The sequence below is a fragment of the Notolepis coatsorum genome (genome assembly GCF_963971535.1).
Source record: "Notolepis coatsorum genome assembly, chromosome: 6".
Taxonomy (NCBI): Eukaryota; Metazoa; Chordata; class Actinopteri; order Aulopiformes; family Paralepididae; genus Notolepis; species Notolepis coatsorum.
Genome location: NC_140170.1, coordinates 40,270,172 through 40,290,722, shown reverse-complemented (window position 1 = coordinate 40,290,722; position 20,551 = coordinate 40,270,172). Strand labels below are relative to the sequence as shown.

General features: G+C 43.5%; 1 protein-coding gene across 4 annotated transcripts in view; it reads right to left on the bottom strand.

The window, feature by feature from the left end:
• LOC311230657 (inositol hexakisphosphate and diphosphoinositol-pentakisphosphate kinase 1-like) overlaps nucleotides 1-20,551 on the bottom strand; it is a 254,567-nt gene that overhangs the window by 63,444 nt on the left and 170,572 nt on the right. For all 4 annotated transcript variants that reach the window (XM_084317006.1, XM_084317007.1, XM_084317008.1 and 1 more), the window contains 5 exons: nucleotides 11,843-11,984; nucleotides 9,979-10,202; nucleotides 3,894-4,021; nucleotides 2,978-3,092; nucleotides 624-731 (listed from right to left, as the gene is read on the bottom strand). In XM_084317006.1, the coding sequence (XP_084173132.1) occupies nucleotides 624-731; nucleotides 2,978-3,092; nucleotides 3,894-4,021; nucleotides 9,979-10,202; nucleotides 11,843-11,984 (717 nt within the window). The remainder of the gene's footprint in view (nucleotides 1-623; nucleotides 732-2,977; nucleotides 3,093-3,893; nucleotides 4,022-9,978; nucleotides 10,203-11,842; nucleotides 11,985-20,551) is intronic.

The window sequence follows — 20,551 nt, the reverse complement described above, 5'->3', positions numbered from 1 at the left end:
GGTTCTCAAAGTGTGATCCGGGGACCCCCAAGAGTCCTTGAAGGTGTTCTCGAGGAGGTCCCCACAAAACATTTGGAAAGGTTTATTTCACAAATATTTAATCACTAGAAGTTAGAGAATGAGATAATGTATAACTACTCTCATCATAGGTTTCACTCTCTCCTCTGTTTTCTCCCAAACTACAGTACAGACAGTTATGGAATTCTGGACTAAAATCATATCAAACAACAAATATATATACAGTATCTCCCTGTGACAAAGTCTTAAGGAATGTGGGTTCACAGACTAATGTGTCTCGACTGGGGGGGTCCTTAACACAAAGCGGTTGTTTTGGCTGGTTTGACTAAATGACTGACTGACAGAATAAACGACAATGGGAAAATGTGACTGGTATTATCCAGTGTTCAGACTTTGCACAAATCTGCATTAGCTGCGACTGCATATGCGCATGCATCCACACATGCACATGCCAGCACATGACACACACACACACACACACACACACACTTGATTTCAGCCTCCTAGGGTGAAAACTGTGAACCGACAGAGCGAGCTTATAGAGCTGCTGGCTCCACGTTGGTGTATCGTGTCATGTGACTGTGGTTATTATCCAGTGTGCCGACCTTGTTGTTATCTTCATACAGCATGATGACTATCTGGGTCATGTAGTTGAGCTCAGACACCGCACTGAGGTAGTCCATGGCCTGCTTCCACTGTTGATCCTTCACCTCCTGGGAGACACGGAGACACACACACACACACACAATGAACAACTCCAACAACCGCAAAGATGATACCAATCATTTCCCCGTGTCAATGTACACAAAACTGCAAACTTGTAGTGTACAAATTAATTTAGTTTGGGAGTTAATGTGTTAAAAAGTTAAGATGTGAGATGTCATTATCTCTGTCAAATGATGGAACACACAAGGCCTTAGTGAGTGGTTAAAGGAACACGCCAACATTATGGGAAATGCACTTACCGTTTTTCTCCAGAGTCAGACAAGAAGATACTAATTTCCCTTCTGTGTGTTCAGTAGAAAGCTATCCGCTTGCAAGCTAGCCTAACTAACAAACAAACTAACAAATGAATGTTAATATAGCCTACGTAGCTGTTGGCCAAAAATACCTCTCCCCGAGTTTTAAGCTAGGCTAGTGGTCTGTATCCGCTTCCATTCATATGTGCTAAGTTAGGCTAGCTGGTAGCCGGATACCTTTTATTTTTTTCATATTATCACAGTTTGAATGTTTAAGAACATATTCCCTGTAACAGCTAGCAGTTATATATATATATATATATATATTAGTATTTCTAAATAGTAAAAACTTTTTTTCTAAATAGTAAAAAAAAAGGCATTTTCATAGGCACAATTAAAAAAAAAAAAAAAAAAAAATTTTGCTTTGAAATATTATAGTGAAATATTTTGCACTGTTGTCGCATTTATCTTGTTGAAATCCTCCCACAGGTTCTTTTTACTACCACATATTTAATTGAGACCCTTTATTTGTTTATTATTTCAATTTAGCTGGAAATACATTGCTACATCATTCAGTAACATTTGCAGAGCCTTATAACAAAAACATTATTACGGTCACCATTGTGACCAGTGGGATTAATCAACAAATTTTATTATTTATTTTTCTATTTCATTGTTAAAAGCAATTTTTTTTACTCAAAATGTGAGTATTACCAAGTCAACTTGTGTTCTTAAAACAATGACAATAAACATCCTGGTGTTCTCCTGGTGTTCTCCATTAGGCCTGTAGGTGGAGCTATGACAGCACACGTACAGTACACACACCGATCGTGTGTGATGTGTCCAAAAATGAATGGGCAAATGTGAGTGAAATGGTCGCACTGTATGCAGCTGTTTGTCTGCATTGCATTCCCCCCCAACTCAGATTCAGGGTTGATACAACCATCATAATAATATTGTTAATAATAACAATAACAATAATGATGTAAAAAAATATCATTAAAAAGACCTGATTATGAGAAAAAATAATTACGATGCATGGAATATTGTTGAGGCACACTAGTTACAACTATATTTCAAACAGGCACTCCATGTCAAAAAGGTTGCTGACCCCTGCTTTACATCTTGACGGAGACGGGATACAGATACAAAAGGAAGTATTTATCCCAAACGGTTCCAAAGATATTTAATGTTTTGCAAAACATGTCTAGTGTCGTGTGGGCTTTAGATGAGTGAGAAAACCAACCCGTGGGAATATTGCAATGCTTAGTCTAACTCTCATTTGTCAGATGAACAGAACAAAAGGCTGACCACATGATATAATAATAATAATAATAATAAATAATAATAATAAATAATAATAATAATAATAATAATAATAATAATAATAATAATAATAATAATAATAATAATAATAATAATAATAATAATAATAAGCTACATGTTTAATTAAAATAATATGCAACTGGATAAGAATGGCGACATATTTCAGAACACTCTGCTTCTATTCCATTCTACAAGAGAATCCATAATGCAGCGAAGTCTGTGTGACAGATGACAGCTAATCCAGTGGGGGAGTGGTTAGGGGTGTACATTAGAGCTATTGTTCACACCTACAGGTAGTACCTGACTTCCAAGGTGTTAATAATGCAGCCAAACTTTAGATAGTCTTTTCTCCGTTTGTCTCTGTTCTGAGACTAGAGGTTTAACAAGATTCAAATAAGCATCTCATCATATCTTCTTCAAATATTTTCATGACACATCATTTGAAAGCTTACATTCTGTTCTTTCATAATCTGTAAAAATAAAATGACAAGAGGCCACCAATTGCTGGACACGGTCACAAATTGGTATCTACTGTATCTTCTTGTGTGACTCTGGAGAAGATGGGAAGCGCATTTCCCATAATGTTGGCGTGTTCCTTTAACAGTTCCTGGGAAGGCATACTGTACGCAAAACGACCTTGATATATATATTTTGAGTTTTTCCTTTTAACGTACATCAAGCAGGCCACCGTATCGGAAGACGCTGAGCAGGGAGTGGACGTGGCTCTCGCTGGTGAAGTAGAGGCGTGTTCTGACGTGGCGCCCTGGAGACATCACGCCCCGAGAATACCTGTGCCACCAGAGCAATGAAAACACAGAGAAGCTTATCACCCATTATATAATTTCAGAGACAAATAAAAATTAACAATAACAATTTTACAAATACATGCACTTCAAATGTTCATGTGTGCAGTAATCTCCTGTTCCAAATATTTTAGTGTAGAAAGATGAATGGTGCCTTCTTCCACCATTTCGGTATTTCTAACCATTTTAAACCAACGACCACCAGCGATTTGCAATTGAAACAGCTGTCCTGTCATAATTAGCATACGTATAGCTGGTTACGGTCTGGGGTGGGTTCTGTCCAATTGCATTTGCAATTGAAAAGTCACTACAGTAGGTGCTCTGAGGCATTGACATCTAGGTGTGCGTTTCAATCTGGAGACTATTGCATGTGTGTGTGTGTGTGTGTGTGTGTGTGTGTGTGTGTGTGTGGGGGGGTGGTTTTCCTGCAACCTCTGCACCCCCTTTTTCTAGCCGTTTAGCTAGGTTTATATAGTTCACGGGAAATAAAACTTAAGCAAGCTTCAGCAAGTCATCACCAAGTCATCACAAAATGTACATACTGTACACTGGGACAATTAACATACGTTGTTAGCATCTCCAGCTGGTGTCACGGCATTTGTACGAGTGTTCCGTGTTGTTCGTTGCCCATAGGAACATTTTTCATGGCACAATGAAGATTTTATAGCAAGCGGAAATCACTGCCACATCACATATAAACTGCCGTTTCTGTTCTAAATTTTGAATGGATTTCCTGACATTTAAATGACCCCCCTGTGTGTGTTTATCTGAACCAGTGTCTCCTCACAGTGGGTGCAGCTTATTGACGGCCTCGTCCTCGTGGGTCCTCTGCATGTCCAACTGGATCTTCTTCATCAGGGGGACGCAGTAGGCCTGGGCAATGTCCAGCTTCTCTGCCTTGTTGATGCCGTACTCCTGGGAGGACACACGGGTAAGAAAGCCTCAGTGACATTTATTTAATGCACCAATGTTTCAGCTACATTGCTTCTACGGGGTGTGCATTGCTTTCATCAAAGTGGACATTGCTTTCATCAAGATGTACATTGAATTTATCGAGGGGTACATTTGCTACAAAGGTGTACATTGCCTTCATCAAGTGGTACATTGCCTTCATCACGGTGTACATTACTATTATCGAGGTGTACATTGCTTTCATCAAGGGGTACATTGCTTTCATCAAGGTGTGTATTGCTTTCATCAAGGTGTACATTGCCTTCAGTGAGGTGTACATTAATCAAATTAAGCAATGCAGCAAAAATGTTGGTGCGTTACACAAAATTGTGTCAAAGCATTCTTTCTTCTTTTTATCAGTTTAATTAACTACCAATAGTCAGCATATAATTGGATGTGCATTCTTTCTACTTTTTCCAATGGGGCTCAGGGACTGACTGGCACCAGGGACTTACTGGCACCAGGGACTGACTGCCACCAGGAGCTGACTGCCACCAGGGACTGACTGCCACCAGGGACTGACTGGCACCAGGGACTGACTGCCACCAGGGACTGACAGCCACCAGGGACTGACAGCCACCAGGGACTGACAGCCACCAGGGACTGACAGCCACCAGGGACTGACTGCCACCAGAGACTGCCACCAGGGACTGACTGCCACCAGGGACTGACTGCCACCAGGGACTGACTGGCACCAGGGACTGACTGCCACCAGGGACTGACTGCCACCAGGGACTGACAGCCACCAGGGACTGACTGCCACCAGGAGCTGACTGGCACCAGGGACTGACTGCCACCAGGGACTGACTGCCACCAGGAGCTGACTGCCACCAGGGACTGACAGCCACCAGGGACTGACTGCCACCAGGAGCTGACTGGCACCAGGGACTGACTGCCACCAGGGACTGACAGCCACCAGGGACTGACTGCCACCAGGGACTGACAGCCACCAGGGACTGACTGCCACCAGAGACTGACTGCCACCAGGGACTGACTGCCACCAGGGACTGACTGCCACCAGGGACTGACAGCCACCAGGGACTGACAGCCACCAGGGACTGACTGCCACCAGGGACTGACTGCCACCAGGGACTGACTGCCACCAGGGACTGACTGCCACCAGGGACTGACTGCCACCAGGGACAGCCACTGGCTGATATACCAGCATATCTCCTACTACACTACTGGTAATAATCTCTTTTCACATTGCCCTTGGCTCAGGGCTGAGGCATTCATTAGATACTATAGCCTACAGTGCAAAGCAAAGCCGTGCCGAGCATAAAATATTTACGTCGATACAGGCATGAATTATTTATGATGAGACCGTATCCTCTCTGCGGTTCGGGTAACAGATTTGTCAGGTGAAACAGAAACAACTGGTGGGAATTTGGTGGTGGAGGGGCTGAGCGAGAGAGAGAGAGAGAGAGAGAGAGAGAGAGAGAGATACAAAGAGAGAAAGAAAGACAAAGAGAAAGAAAGTACTACTAACCTGTGGTATGACTATGTCGGCCAGTACAGTATGTATCAGAAGTGTGGACTCGAGTCACATGACTTGGACTCGAGTCAGACTCGAGTCACAAATTTGATGACTTTGGACTTGACTTGACCAAATAAAAAAAGACTTTGACTTCGACTTTGACTTTAATACCAATGACTTGTGACTTCACTTGGACTTGAGCCTTTTGACTTGAGAAGACTTGATACCTTGGCTTCCCCCATGCCCAAAGATAAGTTATATTAAATACTGAATGGTTCGTTAGTTACTGCGTTATTTTTATGTAGATTGGTAGCGAGCTGCAGCGCAGTTCTCCTCTCCGGTCTGAGACCAATAGGGTCCAGCTGCAGCGCCGGAGAATCCTCTCACTGGACAATCCTGTGGCAGCCACAAACCTTTCTATAGAAGCAGCTCGGATGTTCAATCAATCAATCAATCCAATAACACACGCTCGTCGCTCACTTAAAACAGCGCACCTCCCAGCTGCTATATAGAAAGTAGTAGGTTCGTGGCTGCCACAGGCCTGCCCCTTGAGGATTCTCCGGCGCTGCAGCTGGACCCTACTCTCGGAGACACGCTGTGCTGTGTTTACTATTTGACCGTCATGGCAGCCCCCACTAGTCGCGTTTTTACAGATGGATATTGTCACAAGTCAATTTCTCTTTTGTCGAGCCAAAGAAAAGATCGTTTTAGTTAAATGTAATTTGTGTCTTGGCTCAAAGATCATATCTTCTGCCCACTTTGTTTGAAACAATCCGACAGCATCCAATCAATTTGCGCCAGAGAAGAAGTAAGTTACGATGAATTGAAAATGGGGGACCCTGATGTACTCTGTACTCTAAGCCATCCTAGGTTGTCAAAATGGGCAGGGGTAAGGTCAAGCAGTAGTCTGACCAGTTTGTTTTGTGATGTTTGTAATCTTGTTTTTAGTGCCTTTGAGGTGCTTTGGTACCATGAGGTACAAGCATAGTCGTAGTACCCTTGAATGAGTGCTCCTGTTAGTCTTCAAGGTATTCTTGTTTACCAGTGAGGAGATCCGGTACAAGAATCGAGTTCGTTGGTTGACTTTTTTTTATTACATTGGTTGCCATTTTGTCACAGAATGGAACCCAGGTAGGTAATTTCATCTTTCCTTGTGACAATATTGTCACCCACTGTAACAGAGAAGCCGTTGGCCTTGCTGAGTTTGTTATTTTATCCAAGAGAGAGAGAGAACTCTCACACGAATTAGGCCCTACCTAATTCTAATACCTAATAAACTACCTAATATATGAAATGCAGAGATGCCTTGTCATTTAAGTACAGCTTTTTTATACCCCAAAATTGATAAAGGGTTAAGGTAGACTAGTTAGTTGAACCAAGGTCTGCTATTATGGATCATGTGCCATAGACTCCTTAGACTGTATATACAGGGCAGGCAGACGTTAAATAAATGATTGGTCCAAGTGGGAAGACAATATGTTGGTTATTGTTATCCTACCTTTAAAATGGATATGGTGGTCCTTATTCTTTTTTTTTCTCAATATACTCCTGAACTGGTTTTCAAGCAGCTCTTGCCCAATTGTATCTAGTTGTAAGACTGATTCTGAATATTATTACATTTATAGAAATTAGATTATGTTTTGCCAACAAGTTGATAATGAAACTTTTTGGTGAAACGCGTATTATGACTTGTTTAGGACTCGAAACTTAAAGGTTAGGACTTGGGACTCGACTTGGGACTTGCCTGTCTTGACTTGGGACTTGACTTGGGACTTGAGTACCAAGACTTGCGACTGACTTGAGACTTGCAAAACAATGACTTGGTCCCACCTCTGGTATGTATACAGTGTACTAACCTGTGGTATGACTATGTCGGCCAGTACAGTATGTATACAGTGTGTACTAACCTGCGGTATGACTATGTCGGCCAGTACAGTATGTACAGTATACAGTGTGTACTAACCTGTGGTATGACTATGTCGGCCAGTACAGTATGTACAGTATACAGTATACAGTGTGTACTAACATGAGGTATGACTATGTCGGCCAGTACAGTATGTATTAGGGCTGACCTTCGAAGCTTTTTTTGGCAATCGAAGCTTCGGGGCCGAGCTTCGATTTTAATTCGAAGCTTCAAAAAAAATTAAAAAAAAGTAAAAAAAATATTTTTTTTTAATTTTTTTTTTTTTTTTTTTTTAATCTTATGTTGTGGGACTTGTACAGCACTTTCGTAAACGTTGTTGTTTTTAAATGTGCTCTATAAATAAAGTGGGTTGGATTAATTAATTAAGTAGCCCCTTTCGTGACTGACGCATCCAACAAGGTTTCACTCGGCTGTGTGATTTAATTCAAGGTGGATCGCTGTTGTCGTTTGAACAACTTCAGATTTCATGGGAACTACCAATCCCCCAAATCAAGAATGTTTAAGATGAATGAAGTAAGATTTTGATTATTTGAAATATGGCCTGTGTAGACTAAACTATGCACAGAATTATGTCAGTCTACAAGGTCCGGATTCTACATGGTCCGGCAATGTAGACCTTGTAGACTCCACTACAGACCAATTATCAGTGAATGTTCATGCATTTTTAAGAAGGGCAACTTCCACAAAAAAACAAAGAACTCACCAAAACATCTCAGTAGCACCTTATCTAAATGTTATATTTCATATATGGAGATTCATATTTATTTATGTATTGCATGCATTTCTACATTTTATTTCCTATTTTGTTTATTCATCCCAGTATCTTTCTTTCTTATGTGTGGAATTCTACAAGGTGCGCGCACACACACACACACACACCTACACACACACCTACACACACACACACACACACTTACATTTAGTCATTTAGCTGACGCTTTTATCCAAAGCGACTTACAAGTTCTGTACGACAAGACAGCAAGAAGGGTACAACTCTATCAGCTGAGTAACAATGTTCATCAAAGTGTTGCGTGTTACAGTGTAGGTTAGTTTATTAGGACAAGTGCATGACAGTAAGGTTAGTCACGGTTAGATTTTTTTTTTTTTTTTTTATCATTTCAGATAATGGTTGAAGAAGTGAGTCTTTAGTCGACGGCGAAAGATTGGACGGGATTCGGCTGTCCTAACTGGGATGGGTAGTTCACACACACACACACACACACACACACACACACACACACACACACACACACACACACACACACACACACACACACACACACACACACACACACACACACACACACACACACACACACACACACACACACACGCAAAGCGAAGTAAAAAAAAAAAAGTTGATTTTTTTTTTTTGAAAATTTTTATTTTATTTTTATTTTTTTTGTAAAACTTCGATTTTTTTTTTAATGTTCGAAGCTTGTGCCATCGAATCGAACGTTCGAAGCTTCGAAGCATTTAAGACAGCCCTAGTATGTATACAGTGTGTACTAACCTGCGGTATGACTATGTCGGCCAGTACAGTATGTACAGTATACAGTGTGTACTAACCTGTGGTATGACTATGTCGGCCAGTACAGTATGTACAGTATACAGTGTGTACTAACCTGTGGTATGACTATGTCGGCCAGTACAGTATGTACAGTATACAGTGTACAGTACTAACCTGTGGTATGACTATGTCGGCCAGTACAGTATGTACAGTATACAGTGTACTAACCTGAGGTATGACGATGTCGGCCAGTACAGTATGTACAGTATACAGTGTGTACTAACCTGAGGTATGATGATGTCGGCCAGTACAGTATGTACAGTATACAGTGTACTAACCTGAGGTATGATGATGTCGGCCAGTACAGTATGTACAGTATACAGTGTGTACTAACCTGAGGTATGACGATGTCGGCCAGTACAGTATGTACAGTATACAGTGTACTAACCTGAGGTATGACGATGTCGGCCAGTACAGTATGTACAGTATACAGTGTGTACTAACCTGAGGTATGACTATGTCGGCCAGTACAGTATGTACAGTATACAGTGTACTAACCTGAGGTATGACTATGTCGGCCATAACAGTATGTACAGTATACAGTGTGTACTAACCTGACGTATGACTATGTCGGCCAGTACAGTATGTACAGTATACAGTGTGTACTAACCTGAGGTATGACTATGTCGGCCAGTACAGTATGTACAGTATAGTGTACAGTACTAACCTGAGGTATGACTATGTCGGCCAGTACAGTATGTACAGTATACAGTGTACAGTACTAACCTGAGGTATGACTATGTCGGCCAGTACAGTATGTACAGTATACAGTGTGTACTAACCTGAGGTATGACTATGTCGGCCAGTACAGTATGTACAGTATACAGTGTACAGTACTAACCTGAGGTATGACTATGTCGGCCAGTACAGTATACAGTGTACAGTACTAACCTGAGGTATGACTATGTCGGCCAGTACAGTATGTACAGTATACAGTGTACAGTACTAACCTGAGGTATGACTATGTCGGCCAGGGCGCGGGACAGTCTGAACAGCTCCAGGGTGTCCTCCAGGTCCAGTGAGGAGTTGTGCTGCGTGTCGTACTTCACACAGTCGTAGATGTCGGGGATCTTGCTGATGTCGTAGCGGCCGCTCTTCATCCTGAAGTCCCGCTCCAGTTTGGACCAACGCTGCAGCATCAGCTCCAGGGTCTCACTGTGGTACAGCTGCAGGCCTGGGAGTCCAATGCATGATTGGAATTTGATGTACATAATTTTATTAATAAATATATATATATATATTAGGGATGTCCGATATTATCGGCCGATATCGGCATTAAAATGTGATATCGGAAAATATCTGTACATTTTTTACATTTCTATAACCTTTATTTACACAGGCAAGCAAGTAAGAACAAATTCTGATTTTATTTATTGTCAAAAGTATGCATAATGTTGTGTTAATTCCACAACAAGAGATATGTAATGTTAATTACCTGAAATTAGTGAAGCCTCACCCACGATACAACGTGCGGTGAAGTAGGGCCCGTTTGGCCCCAAATAGAGCATTGAGACCGCGTGCGAATTAATAACTGAAGTATCAGAGTTTAACGCTGTACCGTCGAGTTCGACCTATTCTATTAATTCAGTAATAGTCTATTTATGTATAGTGTATCGTGCGGCTACCGTTCTACAGTGACCAGCATCACCAACGTTCCTCGTACCAGCTAGTGTGCTTATCCAGGCTGGGCAGCTTACCCCGGCGCCTTCACCCGAGGAGCCCTAGACGAGGACCGTGCGGACATGTACACTGGATAACCTACCCGACGACTACATAGCCCTTTTCGGCTGGATTATATTTGCTTTGGTCCTGTATCTGATGGAGCGGAGAACCGTCTACACCCACAACTGTGTGGGATTTACCCTGTGAGGAGCAACGTCGAGCCCGCCTCTAAGAAGCCTGAGGCTGGCTAGCTTTCTTCAATGCGGAGCTGCATACCGGAGAATAGCTGCTGCTTTCGTCTGCTGATCAAGGGAGTAATGTACCGTCTCCCGTAGCAGGAGCTTATTGAGTCCCCGTTGATCCAGACTTTGCTACCGACAAATCCTCTCCCCTTGCTGGCCTACAACCGGAGGGACCCTACCAGTATCTCCCGCTGCCTTACTAGTGTACCATAGATATAGTTCCTAAGATACAGGTGGTATTCATTATCTCCTGCGTAATATGATAATGGACTTACGTTATTGATTTACTCACGCACATTCTTTCGCCTTATAAGCGCGACCCTACGTAAAGTATTGTTATATACTATCATTGCTGCTAATAAATATGATTATAACCCAGATTTGTTGTGGAACCGTGTCATTGTGGAGGTGTTCTCATCATATACCTGTGTACTGTATGGCCAGTAGTAATGTACATAAGACAGTAGTGGTTTAATGATACCATACTTATTAATACAGTCAGGGAATTGTACCCCTCAGTTACACCTAATATATATATATATACATATATTAATACAAAGGGATTGTTAACTTTTCTGTCAACACACACTTGTCACATTGTTGTCCATTTCTTTAGCCTTCCAACAACTGTCCTTTTGGTTTATTTAGTTGAGAGCACATTCGCTCATCAGCTGAACTTCCCCCTCAGTGTTTCAGTGACATGAGGAAATGGAATGTTTTATTTAGCTGATGTAAATGTAAATGTACTTCAGGACAGGCATTACTTTTATGGGCAACTAATCGTCTATGCCTTTCACAAGTCTAACGTTATGCTTATTGCCTACCTCAGTGTCAGTCAGTCTACAAGCAGACAGTGTCAGTCAGTCTACAAGCAGACAGTGTCAGTCAGTCTACCTCCGTGTCAGTCTACCTGCAGACTTGCCGTCCTCCAACCTGTGGCGGATCTGCGAGTTGAGGCTCTGGATGAGGGCGTAGACCTTGTCACACGTCTTCACTGGGTTCCCTATCAGCTTCATAGAGTTCACCAGGGACGGGCTGCCTGATGGAGCCAACTGGAAGGCAATGGACACAGGACTCATCAGGTTATATGTTCAGGACTCATCAGGGTATATGTTCAGGTCTCATTAGGGTATATGTTCAGGACTCATCAGGTTATATGTTCAGGTCTCATTAGGGTATATGTTCAGGACTCATTATGGTATATGTTCAGGAGTCATTAGGGTATATGTTCAGGTCTCATTAGGGTATATGTTCAGGACTCATTAGGGTATATGTTCAGGACTCATCAGGTATGTTCAGGAGTCATTAGGGTATATGTTCAGGACTCATTATGGTATATGTTCAGGAGTCATTAGGGTATATGTTCAGGACTCATTATGGTATATGTTCAGGAGTCATTAGGGTATATGTTCAGGACTCATTAGGGTATATGTTCAGGACTCATTAGGGTATATGTTCAGGACTCATTATGGTATATGTTCAGGAGTCATTAGGAGATATGTTCAGGACTCATCAGGTTATATGTTCAGGACTCATCAGGGTTATATGATCAGGACTCATCAGGGTTATATGTTCAGGACTCATTATGGTATATGTTCAGGACTCATTAGGGTATATGTTCAGGACTCATTATGGTATATGTTCAGGACTCATCAGGTTATATGTTCAGGAGTCATTAGGGTATATGTTCAGGACTCATTAGGGTATATGTTCAGGACTCATTATGGTATATGTTCAGGAGTCATTATGGTATATGTTCAGGTCTCATTAGGGTATATGTTCAGGAGTCATTATGGTATATGTTCAGGACTCATTAGGGTATATGTTCAGGACTCATCAGATATGTTCAGGACTCATCAGGTTATATGTTCAGGACTCATCAGGGTTATATGATCAGGACTCATCAGGGTTATTATGTTCAGGACTCATTATGGTATATGTTCAGGACTCATTAGGGTATATGTTCAGGACTCATTATGGTATATGTTCAGGAGTCATTATGGTATATGTTCAGGTCTCATTAGGGTATATGTTCAGGACTCATTATGGTATATGTTCAGGACTCATCAGGTTATATGTTCAGGAGTCATTATGGTATATGTTCAGGACTCATTAGGGTATATGTTCAGGACTCATCAGATATGTTCAGGACTCATCAGGTTATATGTTCAGGACTCATCAGGGTTATATGATCAGGACTCATCAGGGTTATTATGTTCAGGACTCATTATGGTATATGTTCAGGACTCATTAGGGTATATGTTCAGGACTCATTATGGTATATGTTCAGGACTCATCAGGTTATATGTTCAGGAGTCATTAGGGTATATGTTCAGGACTCATTAGGGTATATGTTCAGGACTCATTAGGGTATATGTTCAGGACTCATTATGGTATATGTTCAGGACTCATTATGGTATATGTTCAGGACTCATTATGGTATATGTTCAGGACTCATTAGGGTATATGTTCAGGACTCATTAGGGTATATGTTCAGGACTCATTATGGTATATGTTCAGTTAATGGATTGGAAAACATTATATACTACAATTACAGTATTAATAAGAGGTAATAAGTGGATATCAACATGGGCCTTACATTGACAATATATCAAGCTTTTGGGGACCAGTATTCAATTGCTAAGCTGCACCCTGCAAAAATGAATGACTGAATATATCAAATGTTTTGGGTTGCTTGAAAGATGATGAAGTATTGAAAACAAAAGAAAAACTCACGACTCATGAAAGCAGAGCCTGTAGACTTATTAGTCCTAGTAATACTAGAGAACAGCCGTACACATCCAGAGTGGGAGGTGCTGGTCATGGCAAGACAATTCTTCAAATATAAAGAATGAAATATTCTTCTCAGGATTCGCATTCCATTGGAAAGAACCGTACCCTCCTCCAAAAATGCTCGCAATGGAGAGACTTACAACAGTAATATATCTTTATTTCATTAGTTTCAAACATTAAAAAGACAGACTTGTCTGTGTGCCCTTTCGTCTGGAAGCCTATTTGATTGAAGTAAATGGTAAATGGCTGCTTTTTTATATACCGTAGCGCTTTTATCCAAATCGCTTTAAAATTTGTTCCTCACATTTTACCCATTCACTCACACATTCACACACCGACGGCGGAGGCAACCATGCAAGGTGCCAACCTGCTCATCAGGAGCAATTAGGGGTTAAGTGTCTTGCTCAAGGACACATCGACACGCTGCCCGGGAGGAGCGGGAATCGAACCGGGAACCTCCGGATTGCCAGACGACTGCTCTACCTCCTGAGCCACTGTCGCCCCACAAGTAGTGCCGTATACAGGGTTCTGATCAATCCACGATACCATAACAGAAAATCATCTATTTTTTTTTTATGGTGAACTGAACTACTGTGATTTATTGGAATGGACCTGTTGGTTTTTGGATTGTTTGGATTATATATTCTTTATGCATTTAAAGAGATGTGGTTGTGTGATTTGTTAAGAGTAAGTAAGTAAGTAAGTAAGTAAGTATTTATTTATTTATAAAGCACCGTTCATACATGTCATGCAGCTCAAAGTGCTGTACACAAACATACGCATATATAAAGCGTCACATTAATAAGACAACAGTAATAAAAGCATGGCAATAGGCAAAGCACAGTAAAATAACATTTCAGTAAAAGATCAATACATAAAATAAAAAATTAAATAAAAACATTTCAATAAGATACTCGCTTTCCCTAAGGCATGGTACACTATTTGTAAGCTAGATTGTATAGGTACGTTTTAAATTTTCCTTTAAAAATGTGTATGGAGCTGGCGTTCCTGATGTGTGTTGGTAGTGTGTTCCATAGTTTTGGGGCATAGTTGGCAAATGCCATACTTCCGATCCTCTTTTGGTTTCTGGGTGTGTCTAATAAACCTGTAGTGGATGACCGTAGCGTTCTTGAGGGCAGATAACTAACTATGGAATTTGCTATGTATTTTGGGCCTTGCTCATTAACACTTTCAGTGACACGCCGGGTTTTCCTTTTTACCTCCTTGATGCCACGGTCCACGGCCCATGTTAACGTTAATATCGCCTAATCTATGTTTTAAATTATGCTATGTGTCTAATCTGCCCATCGCTTATCAAAGAATCCTTTTCCAGTCAGCATTGGCAAAGCAGATTGTGTTTTTATCGCTTCATTTCCTTTTTATAGCATTTTGAAAACCACTCGGTTTCGAAGAAAAAACAACACATTCTTTGATAATCGCCTTTTACTGGAATATTCCAGAACGTTATCATTTGTCGGTCTATTTATGAATCGTTTTCAAATAAACGCTAGATGGTCGATAGTATATGTGTGCGCACGCACGCTCGTGCCGTGCGCTGATAATCGCTGCTATTATTTCCTCATGGCTTTTACAGTGAAACAGCCATAGCACATATAGTGGAAACGCTTATATCTTCATGAAAACGAGTCTGATTATCCTAACACTGATAACATAGATTCCTTACCTGACATCAGATGGTATCCAACTGGTATATTCCAATTCCTGATCACCATTCGAAAAAACCGATAAGTATATGGATCCAACGTGTGTACAGTATAACCCACGATCGCCACGGCTCAGATGCTCCAGAATGAACTCTGGTACTCCGGCTGCATGGGTGAGAAGTAAAATGTGGACTGGAATATTTTTTCCCCCCCATCCATTTTCATTGAGTCCATTCCAAAAGGGTGATTTACCATCTGGGAGACGATAGGGGGCGCGTTTTTCACATCTGATCGCCGGCGGCCCCTGGGTAGGCTAGGGTAGGCTCGCGTGATGCAATATGATTTCAGATCGCAAAAAAAATTAAAAAATCCGAGAAAAGCCGTGACGTGGCTTTCAACGTCACAATCGTAAACCCGAGATTAGCCGTGAGTGGCAGTCAAAGTGTTAAGAGCTTTATATGTCAGGAAAAGGACCATAAAATCTATTTCTATGAGTTATTGGCAGCCAGTGCAGAGTGGCTAGGACTGGAGTGATATGTTCTCTTCTCTTTGTACGAGTTAGTAATCGAGCTGCAGAGTTTTGGATAAGATGAAGCTTCCCAATGGTTGCTTTGGGAAGACCAGTGAACAGTGCATTACAATAGTCAAGCCAGCTTGAGATAAAAGCATGAATCAGTGTCTGGTTGATATTGAGACACATTGCAATGTGTTAAATGGATTCATGAGATTTATACAAGGTGTTTTGATTAGTGGTGGGACTTGATTAAAAAAATGTATTGAATTAATTCGAGACTTTATAGTTAATTAATCTAAATTAATATTTGATGCGAAAAGCAAACATTTTCAATTCAAATGGATTTTGGTATACGAGTGAATCAATGAATATACATTATACATATGTTTAAGCAGCAAAATCTTGTTTATTAGCTACTACACCGACCAAAATGCAATTTTTAACAAAGTGCAGCAATTTTAGGAATAATATAGTGCAAAGGACCTTTTCTCTTTTGAAAGGTAACATTCCGAAGTTTCTTACGCAATAAAGAAAAATCACTTTGAGTGCTAATGAAATAGAATAACAGGGGTTTGAACACACTGAAGTAAAGGTTTTGTGTACTCACTGTAACGGTTCCAAAGCCTGAAGTCTTATAGTCATACAGGTCCAAAGTTGATTAAAATCCCATGGAAAATGAGTTCACAAAAGGTTTTTGTAATGTGTGTACAGTAATAATTCAGCGTGATTATCCAAAATGGACGTCCACTACTTTTATTTCACCTCTCGAATCAAAACAAAGGACTTCTTCGTCTTCTTGTGTCACCTTCCCCCACTGTCAGAAGCTCGTCTGGGATTGCTTTCGGAGTAGACGCTCCTTGGTTACAACGGTGGTCAATAATTTTCGCCATCAGCAGTGACTGGTCACTGATCAGTTCTGTTTCGTTAAGGGGCTCAGCTTGGCATCACCTTACTGCACTATCTCGCGTACGTGCACGCGTACTGAATAAATTCCACAAATGTACCTCTAATACCAGTATTAGTCTGACCACACCCCTCATCAGCTTACCTTCATAAGCAGGTGTGTGGTCACCTGCTCTCCTCCTTCTCGCTTTCACCACAAGGAAAGTGCCTCGGTAGTACCCCACTTGACGTGTTTGTTAGTTGAAAAGAGTTGTGACTGGTTTACATTGTGCTTAACCTTTTCTTCTCTCACTTGTTGTATAAGAAAAGGTTTGGGTCATAATGTATTCCGCGGAGAGTAGACCCGCTAGACCTACTCTTCACCACCGGTTCTCCATTCCCGCCTCCGTCGTGCGCCTCGGTGCTGGGCTGTTGCCACTCTCGTGGTTGCCGACCCAGCCCGGGAGACTGCCGGTGGATAGTTTTCCTCACCGACGAGCCGAGGGTTCGGTGCCGTCGCTCCGGCGATGGCCTGATCTCGACTCTGGTTCCTCTGGTTCTGGGGAATCGCCCGTTGATGAACGGGGGATTGTTTTGGAGCCGGAGGATTTGCGACGAAAACTTTTTGCGTCTGCTCGCTCGCGTCGCAAGATGGTGGCGTGCAGACGCGAACGGCCTGGGTTTGGGGAATTGCTGGAGACCAGCGAGGACGCGTCCGACTCTGGATTTCTGATGGAAACTGAAGACTTCATGGAGGAGGCGGACGGGTTCTTGTATGATGGTCCCGTGGAGGAGAGTATCCCTCCTCCGGAGACCCCGGAGGGGGGAGAAATGGCTCCATGGGGCGCCTTGTTCGAGGATGTCGAGGAACCACCTTGGCCTCATCAGCAGGATGCCCTACTGTCGGCCGCATCAGATTGTGGCTCCTTGACCAGTCGCAGCCTGCTGTATGCGAGGGATGCGGGGTCGGTGGAGGAGGGTTCGCAGGGGGAACTGCGGGCCTTGTTTCCCGAGCTCATGGCGGTAGCCGCCACCGCAAACGGTGTGCCGCTGCCGCTGCCATTGCCTGCACCTGTCCCTGATGACCTCATAGGCCATCCCTGGCAGCGTCCCCCAGTGAGAGGGGTGGACGTTGTCTACCCATTTTTCCCATCGATGGGGGCCTATGTTCGTCGGGGTCAGGCGGTGTCCAACATCATGGGACTAACTCCCGCCTACGTACCAGTTACGCGGGTGTCGGGGTTAGTCAAAGGTATGGGGGAGGGCGTACCTCGGCTTGACAATCCGATGGCCGCGCTCCTCTGTCCGGATATGGTGTGGGAACCCCTATGCAAGCCGGTCCTCCAGGGGAAGTCGGCTAGGCGATTGGCTTATTGGGGTGACCAGTCATTCATCGCTGGTACACAGTCGCTGGCTGCGGCGTCTAACATCGCCCACCTGGCTAGATTTGTATCGGGGATAATGACGGGCGGCACGGATCTGAACGAGGTAAAATGCGATCAGATCACCCAGGCTGCGGGAGCTGTTCTGCACCTTTCCCAGGTGCTGGCCATAGCCATGGGGAAAGTGCGCGCCCTGGCCACCCTGGGCCAGCGTCACCTTTGGCTGGAGCAGGCCCATGTGCCAGAGAAGAAGAGAGCCCCTCTTCTGACGGCCGCCCTCTCCGACGCTGGCCTGTTCGGGAAGGCCCTGCAATTGATGACCTCAACATGCAGAGAAATGGCAGAGGAGAGATCCGTCCTTCAACCCCATTTTCCGCCTCCCGTCCTTGCCGGTGGGGGCAGAAGGCTTCCGCGACGTCGAGCTGTCTCCGTCGCCGCTACCACTGCCTCCGCCGCCGCTGCTGGCCCTGCCAAGAGGGCCAGGGACGAAACGGCGCTTCGGCCACCGCCGGCCCATCCCAGACCGGAGGAGACGGTAGGGAACGTCGTGTCCAGCAGACTGTAACCTACCGTCCCTCCGGGGCTCCCCGGGGTGGCAAGACTCGAGCGGCGCGAGGTGGCAGACGCCGTTAGGAGTGACTTTTTCCCCTTTGTGTCCCCTCCCCTACACCCTTCCCGGCCCCTCTGTGATATTGTGCCTTACACGTTTTAATTAATAAAAAAGTTCCCCGACATAAGGGGGACTGTGTTTGGCCGAACAAACTGTGTGTTTCTTCATACAAATCATATGGTGGGGTTGTGTATATATGAATCTACCCTGTTACGTTGGGGGGTGAGTTGTGTTGTGTTACGAGTTTTAAGCAAGGTCTGCAACTTACACTCGGTAATAGGTTCTATTTAGCTTGATGCTCCACATGCAATTAGAACTGGTGTTATTCCATTGCTTTAACTAAGTATATGTGTTTCACAACGCTGTGTTGTTAGTTGCAGTAATGCTCGTACGCACATTTTTCATGGCCTAGCCATTACTCTCGTTCAGCGTTCTTCCTATGTATGACATAGGCAACGGGTATGGGATTCACGCACAGGCGACTTGTGTTTTGTTGTAAACCCTTTTACACTTTTGTGGGTAGCAGGCATTGTATTAGCTTATGCTATGCTTTGTTCTACCGGAGGTTTTCAAGATGGCTACGGTTGTTTTCTGTGTGTAGGGATAAAGGGTGTGTTTTCGGGAGGGGGTGTCGAATAAACCCCTCCTTTTTCCCACTTGATTGGTTTAGAGGATTTGTTGATCTTTTCTGCTGAGCCAGTCAGGGCCAAGCCAGTGCTTGACAGGGGGGGGGGGGGGGGGAGGGGTATTCTACCGACTCCTGTTATGACAGGATCCGGTGGGTTTCCCCGCCCGTTGTAGCGTTGTTGCTGTGGCGACGCCTTCCATGAGCTGGTGTCTTAAAGATGTCGAGGTTGGGCGCAGGACTTACAGGCCTGCTGCGCCCGTTTTATGTGTTAAACTTGAGTCTGTTGGTCACGTGTCTCACAGTTTACATATCTTTTTCTTGACCGTAGTCTCATGTGGGAAGGTGTTTTCTGGGGGAGTCTGGTCTTACACTCTGATTAAAAGGAGTGACTGGATTAAAATCATGTGAAAAACAGGGTTTTTACTCCCAGCTGTGCAGTTGGGTCATACGGGTGATGCCTTTTCTTTATTTTATAAAGAGTTGAATGTGTTTTGATGGATATGAAATGAGGGTCCCTGATGGAAACAAGACTAACGTCTTTCTCAGGTCTGCCTCCCCTTATCTTTTTGTATGTATTCCTGTACTGCAGTCTGTTGGGTAAATATTTTCATTCATTCATTCATGGAGTTGATTGCATCTCGCCCCTCTTGTCGTTCCCTGGGCGTCTTGGGGATTCAATATGGTGGTCTAAACGGCCTATTGTTGATGTGGGTATGTCAGAACGCACACATAGTGCTGGCTCAGGATGTGCTTTGGGCCGTTTGCTGACTGGCACGCCTCGTTTGCTTGGGTGAAACAGCGTTTTTATGGAGCAATTGGGATGGGGGTTTTTCCTCTTCCGACATCCTGTGTGTTGTCGATGGGTTCCCGTTCATGTCAGGGGATGATGACGGAATGGGTCTGGACATATGGGGAAGGGTCTCACGCCCTAGGGGTGGGCCACCGGACGCGGTTCATACCGACACGTCTGGGTGGCGCCTTCTTTTTTATGTTGGGATCAAACGCGCATATCTGCCCCTTCTCCTGGGGTTGGCAGGTCGGCGTGATTAGGGCACGGGACTGGTTCTGGTCGCGCTGGTCCAGATCAGTGCACCCGTTGTCCGCTGGGGATGCAGATCTGCTGTTCTGGTACCCTGAGGGACTTGG